This window comes from Psammomys obesus, unplaced genomic scaffold (assembly GCF_907164565.1).
Source record: "Psammomys obesus unplaced genomic scaffold, mPsaObe1.curated_primary_1811, whole genome shotgun sequence".
Lineage (NCBI taxonomy): Eukaryota > Metazoa > Chordata > Mammalia > Rodentia > Muridae > Psammomys > Psammomys obesus.
Window position 1 is genome coordinate 1 of NW_026592101.1, and position 8,186 is coordinate 8,186.

General features: G+C 53.7%; 1 protein-coding gene across 1 annotated transcript; it reads right to left on the reverse strand.

Annotated features, from left to right (window-relative positions):
- Positions 1-1,105: 1,105 nt before the first annotated feature.
- Positions 1,106-5,706, reverse strand: Cryba4 (crystallin beta A4). The gene is made up of 5 exons (XM_055612514.1): positions 5,668-5,706; positions 4,964-5,082; positions 3,401-3,542; positions 2,498-2,640; positions 1,106-1,416 (listed from the first exon to the last, which is right to left on the reverse strand). The coding sequence occupies exons 1-5, from the start codon at positions 5,704-5,706 to the stop codon at positions 1,269-1,271; spliced, it is 591 nt and encodes a 196-aa protein (XP_055468489.1). The 3' UTR covers positions 1,106-1,268.
- Positions 5,707-8,186: the final 2,480 nt, after the last annotated feature.

Sequence of the window (8,186 nt, forward strand, 5' to 3'; positions counted from 1 at the left end):
TCATAACAGAGGCCATCAGACTTCAGCGATTGCTCTCCCACGCCCCCTTATTTCCGTCCATCAACATTCCCAGACTTGCTCCCAGGAACCTGTGCTTTCCTATGGTATCTAAGAGGCTACCCAGTTACCTATACTAAAGTGTGGGGACTACTTTCTTATCATGAACCCATCAAATGTACTGTTTATAAGCCTCACTTGATCCCCTTTATCTCTATTATGCTCCCCCCGACCACGACTGATCTTGCATCATACATAGTGAGCTAAATGCACCAATGGCCTGGGTAGCCTCTGTATAGTCCAGGCTAGCCTCAAACTCACAGCAGTCCTTTTGCCTTAATCTCCTGAGTGCTAGCATGACAGGCATCCACCACCATCCTTGGTTTATCAAAATTCTTGGGGGAGGGGGACGCAGCATAAACAGACAAAATGGGGCTGGTTTGGAGCACTGAGTTGCGTTGAGAGAGAGCTGAGGGAGCCCCGAGTGGGTGTGTTCTGCTGACAGGGGGATAGATATCTCAAGAACAAGTACCTCGGACCCACGGAATCTCAGGCTCAGAGGGATGGCAGGCAAAGAGCCGTCTGGTCTGGGTGCAGTGTGGATGGTGTGTGTGAGTGACCATTGACTAGGCTCTTCACAGGACCCGAGTTCGGGTCCTTGAATCGACCTAATTAATGGTTTACAATTGTCCGTAACTCCAGTCCCAGGGACTATGACGCCCTCTTCTGCCCTTTGTGGGCACTGCTCACAGGTGGTGAACCGCCTATGTGCAGGCAAATCACCCATACACATGAAGGAAAAGAAACAAATTTAAAGCATACATCAGTGAAACAGACAACAGGGATAGAGGGAGGGACTGGCAGCTAGGAGAGCTAGGAGCTTTAGCATGTGAAACGGACTCCCCACACCCAACCCCTCACAACCACCTCTAACCCAGCTCCGGGGGAGCTCACAGAATTCCCAGACACAGGTGGGCACATGCACACACACAGAGGGAGGGTGAAAATAAACCTCGGAACCAGACAAACAAACGTTACAACGTTCCAAATCCCTTGGTCAGGGAGGCGGGTAAAATGGAAAAGCACAACGGGACACAGCCTTTGGTTTTCAATTTTAATTCTTTGAGCTTTGTGAGCTTGCGGGGCATGGGCTGGCTGACAGGGGTGTGGCGTTCCCAGAGGGCACAGGGGTAGCCCGAACCAAGAGCAGCCACATCCTGTGGCCAGCCACTCAGTCGTGCGCGCGGGCCCCCCGGGCCGCCGGTGCGTGCTCACTGCTGGATTCTGCGCACGCTCTGCACCTGGAAGGTGTGGGCATGGGTACCCCACTCCCTGAAGTGCTTGTAGTCACCCGAGTGGTGATCGCTCTCCAGGACGTACTGAAAACCGCGGTAGCCAGGAAACTGGGAACAAACCCACCTGGAAAATGGAAGATGCGGTTATCACAGAGAGTGAAAGGGGCCGGCACGAAGGCAGGCGGAGATGCAGCAAAAAGCCCACGCCGCCTTCATCTTCAGGGCCACAGTGTACGGTCTCTCAAGACTATCCGCCTGACTCCCTCAGGCCCTGGTTGTCCATTTGCAACACTGAACAAGTTTGAATAATTTTAAGATCACATTACGAGCCGTCCGCCTTCCCGACAGAGTAAGCGTTCGTGTAGGAGGCCTGGAGCTTCCAAATTCTACTAGTCCCTCCGTCTCACCAGCGCCTAGCAGACGCTGTGCACAGTTAAAGGCTCACGAAGAAAGAAGGAACAAGGGGACGGACAGGAAGTCTTCTTTGTCCAGCCCTCCCTTCCTGAGCGGAGTTCTCGGCCTTCCCCACTCAGGAACGGGGAAGCGATGAGAGAACATACTGAGACACATCCCGAAATTGGTTCCTCCTCCTCTAAACAGAAGCCCCACTCTCATCTTTCCCTGCAGGAGCCCACGAAGGAGACTCTGATCACAGACCAGGTCTCCCTCCCAGTCCCAGTCCAGGCAGGGAAACTGGAGCCTGAGGGCGGGGGTGGAGTACCCAAAAAGCATGTGACCCTATCCAGCCAATTAGAGAAAGCAGCCCATGCCTTTGGACATGGTGATTGGTTCAGTAGGAAGCACATGACCCAAGCTGGACCAATAAGCTCTTTTCCTGGAAACAGCATCTCCTTGGGGGTGGGGTGTAAAGTGAAGGTCTCCCTATTTTCTTTGGGGGGAGCTGGTTTAAGAATAGAGCAGGGTTGTGGTAGTGGACATCTGTAACCCCATTCAGGAGGCAGAGGCAGGCTGATCTCTGTGAGGTTGAGGCCAGCCCGATCTGTAGAGCAAGTTCCAGGATAGCCAAGGATATACAGAGAAACCCCGTCTTGAAAAACCAAAAAGAGAAGAGGAGAAGGAGGCGGAAGAGGAGGAGAAAAGAAGGAAGAATAGAGCCGGATGGAGTGAGATAGAGAGAAAGGCAGATCTAGCAGTTGTGCCTGAAGCCCTTCCCGCATCCCTCTGTGTGGCCAGGGTCCACTTACGCCCCGGATTGAACATGGAAGGAGCCCACTTCGGTGCCGTCCCAGCCCATGGCCTGCAGAGAGGGGTAGTCATCGCTCAGTTCGCCTTTCCTGCCCAGGAAGTTTTCCTGCTCAAAGATGGTCAGCCTTGAATCACGGTGATTCTACAGACAACAGGAATCAGGGTCAGCCTGCCAGACTGGGACACACCGGAGCCGCTGCCCCTCTCTCAGCCTTTGCCCCACCTCACCCCCCGGCAAGCCAGCCCTCTGTCCAGAGTTCCAAGAAAGGCAGAGAGCAACGGGAAGCTTTAAAGACACTTCAGCGTCTTTCTTTCCAAAGGAGCAAGGACAGATCAAGTAACTACAGGGATGTCTACCATGACTGTAAAAAATAAAGGAACTAAATGTCCAGTGACGGGAGAGGACAGTGTGAGTGTCTGGGTTAAGTCCTGATTCTTTCCTTTGCCAGCTGGCTGAGCTCACGTAAGCCACACCGAGTTTCTGCAGCTCCATTTTCCCATAGCTGTAATGTGGAGCCAACCACATCTCCCCTCCATCCATGGGGAACAATGCCCATCCGTGCTCCGTCAGCAACAGCAATGCACAGCGGACGGGAGGCCCTGTCTTCCTGTCCAGTCCTGCCTTCCCTGGCATCCAGCCTTCCCAGGGTCCTTGAACCATGAAAAGAGGGAAGTACCTCACAGAAGGGCTCCCACTATAGCAAAAACTGCTAGAGGCTGAGATTTTCTGTTGGGGTGTAGTCACAGCACGGGTACTGTCCCCTCTTTTCAAGTTACCAAAGTCAAGGAAGAGAGAGACCACCCACTTCACTCCCTTGACGGTGGATGAAAACTTGAGCTTAGAGCTCTGACTCCCAAGTGTCCATTAGCAGTCACTCAGTGGTGCAGGCAGCGGGACTCACAGCGCAGGCCACAGGCCGGAAGGAGGTGAGCCTCTCAGCAGGGTAGGCCGTGTTGCCACTCCAGGCATCCCAGCCTGGGTACTCGCCCCTCTCCAGCACGTATTGCTGCCCTTGGAAGCCGGCATGCTCAAAGCCCACCCACCTGCAAACAGGGCAGAAATGGTAAGCAGGAAGAGCTACCAACCTAAGAGCGAGGTCAGGACTCTCATGGGAGTGACTGAGCCTCTGAGGCCACTTGACAATACCTGGGTTGTTACAACTTCACAACGTGGGAGGGGCTGGAATGGTGATTCCATTCAGTAAGTGGAGGCCAACCACGCTGGCACAGCACCCAGGTCACCCTACTCAAGAACAGCCATGCCCACACCTGCTAATGCCAAGTGCGGGAAAGCCTGCGTAAGACCCACATAGGAAATTCTGCCTAGAACCAGCATCACACTGGCTTCCTGTGCCCAACAGGGAAGGGACTGCTTTAGGCAGGTGCTCTAAGGTCCTTGCACATGCTTTGCCACAAAGTTCACAGCGTGTAGACAGGGCTCAGCCACAGGCTGACCTCCGTTTCACTGCCTCTTCGTGATCCTGTCAGACACAAGAGGTTGGCAGTCTGAGGAGCAAGGAGCTGTCTGCCCTGAGCCGTTCCTTATTATCTCTTCCCAGGGAGGCTTCCAGGACAGCGTCTGCCACCCTGCTCATTTCTCATCCTTCCGCGTTCCCACATTGAACGGGAGCACAGAAGTAGACCCTCATCAGCCCCTTTGTTTTGTGTTACCCTTAGAGACGAAGAACCCAGGACTCATGTGAGTGCTCTTTGTGTAAATAATAGCACTCCGTGTCTGTCCAGTCTCTTCTCCTGGGCAGCCTCAGCTGGAGGCTTGCAGGACACTGTCCAAGCAGCTGTCTGCGTGAGCCCTGCCTCCCAATCTGAGTGGAGAGGAAAAGACACCTCTCCACATGGACATGCGCATAGACCACTGGGGTGACCTTTGGAGGTACCAGAGCCAAAGCCTGGGCCCTGAGCCATACAGGGAGAGTTTTGTGAGTATTCTTTCTAACATTCTGGGGCCTCCTACCCAATGGGATAGGCGTCCGCTGCATACATACAACTAACTACAATTTTGATCTTAGGATTAAGTAAAAATTAAAAGGTAGCTCCCAAGTCATGGAATATACATTTGAAATCCTTCCTCGATGGCCATGTGTGGCCCGTAACTCTCAATTAGATTAAGCAGATTGACAGAACTTCCCATCCTTGTAGGAAGGGCTGCTGCAGGATGCTGGTCTCAAGGGCCCAGGTGTGAGAAATGCCAGCTTTCAGCTTCTGTCTAAGAGGGACATTTTCAGACCCAATGGGGCCGCCTCATCCAGTGGGCAGGGACTCTGTGATGGCATCCTTTACACCTGGGTAACCTGACTCAACAACCCCATGCACTCTTCAGCGGTTGGAAGGGGGACATAGGTCCTGTTAAAGCCTAGAAGGTACGTCTGGGGACGAATATAGGTCCCAGCATCTCTCTAGATTCCATCTTGCCCCCACCATCCTGATTCAATATCCTCCAGACTCACGCTCCGCTCAGGACTTTCAAAGATCTCACGGTCTCAAAGCCAAGCTCCAGCACGCTGGGACACTCAGCTGTGAATTCGTGCCGTCGGCCCTGGAAGCCCTCTTCATCCCACACCACCATCTGTGCAGGAGAGAAGGGAGATCTGTGGACATCATGGCTCTGTGAGCAGTGAGGACCTTAGCCTGCAGCCAGGGTGGGTCACATGGTCAGGCACCTCCAGGGCCAGGCGGGTGACCAAGATGGGCTGTGAGGTCCTAAACAGCACAGGCCCAGAGTGTGAACAGCTTCTGTCTACCACCCCGCCCTCAGCTGCTGTCAGGCCGGAATGCAGGTAACACCTCCATTTCTCAAAGGAAGACTTTCGTGTGGCTCTGAGACAAGACCTCACGGGGCCTAGGCTGGCCTTGAGCTCACGAGCTTCTCCCAGTCTCTGCTTCCCCAGTGCTAGGATTACAGGCCTGCGCCATCACACACAGCTTGTAGTTTCTTTTTCCAAACCCAAGCACCGCCAAGGAAGTACAGCAGAGAGATTGTGTGTACTGCCTCCAGGGTGGGGACCAGAAGCCCAGGTTGTGCACTTTGGGCATGTTGCTCCCTAGTCTGAGCCTCTGGCAGCCCTCCCCCAGGATGGGGGGGGGGGTCAGTGAGGTTGTGGTGAGAGGTTCTTAGATGGCTTCTTCCCTCCCCTCCCAGGGCACGCCCTACCCTCCAGTGTCCGGCTGACTTGGTGCACTGCTGAGTCATGTTGGCCCGGTCCTACAAAGAGAAGAACAGAGTCACTTTCCATCTCATTTCCGGCCGTATCCTTGACTGGCTGACTTGGGCAGTATCAGAACCCAGATAGGTGTGGGTGTTCCAGACTGGATTGACCCCTCTCCCATTCTACCCACCTGCAGACAGCACCACGTCAGCTATATTTGGGTGTCATTACCTCCAGCTCTAGCACATGGTGGACTCCTGTGCCACGTGAGTGAAGTGGATACACTACACACACACACACACACACACACACACACAATTGCAGCACTAGCCTAATGCATGGCTCGCATAGTGGACATGCAAGCCACAAAACGATAGAGGAAGAAACTTGGTACTTAAATAAGAGTCGCAGGCAGAGTCCCAATGTTTGGAGACTCCCTAGGATATGATGGCCTTCAGGGCGAGCCAGTGACATCCCCAAGATTGGGAGCCCAGGATCCCTACCTCATAGGATGCGACGAGAGAGCTCAGTTCCCATCCTGTCTCCCATTCATACTTACCAAGAAGTGCCCAGAGCACATGTCAGAACCAGGACCAGGCGAGGTCAGGCTCTTATAGGCAGGAAAGGGGCAGGGGCCCCAAGGGACAAACACAGACTCAGCAAGCCAGTGGTAGAAACAAAAGCCATTCCTGGCCAAGGCCCAGGATGGACATGTCAGCAGCTCTGGCTTTAGTGGGGAGGGAACAGCAGCCTGCCCCAGGGTCAGCACTAGAGAAGATGAGAGATGGACAGCCTGCTTCCATTGGCTCCACAGGACTCTTGACTTGGACCAGGAAATGTTAGATGTCAGGCCCAACAACACCCTGATGGTGGTTGACCTTCTGTCTCCCTGCATGATAGGACAAACATAGGCCAGACCACAGGGCTCTGTGACTGCCTCCTCCATCACCCCTGCCTCTTCTAGCTGGACATCAGGCTCTAACGTGAGGTCACAGATTTAAAGGATGGAGACAATTTGTACAGTGGCTTGGAAGGAGGGGCACAGGGCAAGAGCTTTGGATAGCAAATACAGAAGAGCTGCAGCATAGCTCTTTTGAGGGCTAGGAAAGAGCAATGGTCAGGACCAAAGCCAGGGTTGTGCTTTGTGCAAGGCCCATGGAAGCATCTGTTGCTGTACATGCAGAAGCAAGGGACAGGAGGGGCTGCAGCTTGTAAACATGCTCCACAAAGCAGTACATGCCCGACACACCCCAAGGCACACAGCATCCCCTGAATCTGCCCCTTGAGAGGCACCTGTCACAGGAGAGGGTAGCAATGGTAGGAACTGCCTGCGGTAAAACTCAGCCTTGATGTTGCGTGACCCAGATAAAAAGTAAGTCTCCTGAAGGCCAGGAAAACAGCAACACCCCTTCCTTCCTGCGATAGCAGAAGAGCTGTCACACACACAGGGTTTGGCCAAGGGTGGACAGGATGTAGCCCCCACAGGCCGCAGCCTGGGCCTGTACCCTATGTCGTGGGCTGGGTTCCTTTGCTCAGGTTCCTGATGCCTCTAAGCCTTGGTTATGTTGTGTATTGAATGGAAGTAAAAAGACTTAAAGTTGGGTGCTACGAGGTGGCTCAGCGGGGTACCACCAAGCCTGCAGACCTCAGGACCACAAGGTGGAAGGACAGAACTAGCTCCTACAAGTTGTCCTCTGACACACACACACACACACACACACACACACACACACACACACACACTAAAAAAGAAAATTTAATGTTAATGGTTATCCTGAAGGCACAGGATGTCATGAGCACAAGTATGTTCCTGGTGAATGGCATCCGTACCGTACCTGCTCTAGAAACACAGAGAGCTGTATGGGTCGTGACCACCTTTATCACCCTTGCTAGCCATGGGAGTGCTTATTATTATGAATGACAGTTCCCCAAAAGCAGGAGCTCGTAGAGTCTGGAATCAGGAAGTTGGAAGGAACTAAGTCCATAGCCCGACATGGTGGTGTACACTTGTGACCCCTAGCCCTTGGGATGTGGAACCAGGAAGGATGTGTAGCCTCAGCTACATTGAGAGCTTGAGGCCAACCTGGGCTACATGAGACCCTGTCTCTATGCTAAAAAGGAATAAAACAGTGAATGCCAGTTCCACATGATCGATGGGAAAGAGGGCTGCAAAGGGACAAAGAAGCCACCCCGTTTTCTTGTCTATAAATAGCTGGTCTGAAGGCTGCGGGGTCACAAAGTGCTCAGAACGGAGCCCAGAAAGGGAGGTTGCTCCCCCAACCTTTGGCAAAACACTCATTGCTAGGAGGGTAGGGGGACGAAACTGCCCCAGATGCCTGCCCTTGAGGCCCAGACCTGTGGGTGGCCCCTACCGCAGGCATCTTGGCCTGAGTCCCAATAGCTGCCCTATGCTGTGGTTCCCGGCTCACCCCTCAAGGCCTTGGCCCAGGATGAAAGGCAGAGAGGAGGCAAGCAGGGAGAGGGGCTCATGGGTAGAGGGACAGGGCCAGCACTGGTCCCAGGC

Coding starts and splice junctions, on each gene's coding strand:
- Cryba4 (XM_055612514.1), bottom strand. CDS start 5,706: ATGACTCAGCAGTGCACCAAGTCAGCCGGACACTGGAGG. Junction 5,083..5,667: donor AGTCAGCCGGACACTGGAGG/GTAGGGCGTGCC, acceptor TCTCCTGCACAG/ATGGTGGTGTGGGATGAAGA. Junction 1,417..2,497: donor TTCCATGTTCAATCCGGGGC/GTAAGTGGACCC, acceptor TCCATTTTCCAG/GTGGGTTTGTTCCCAGTTTC.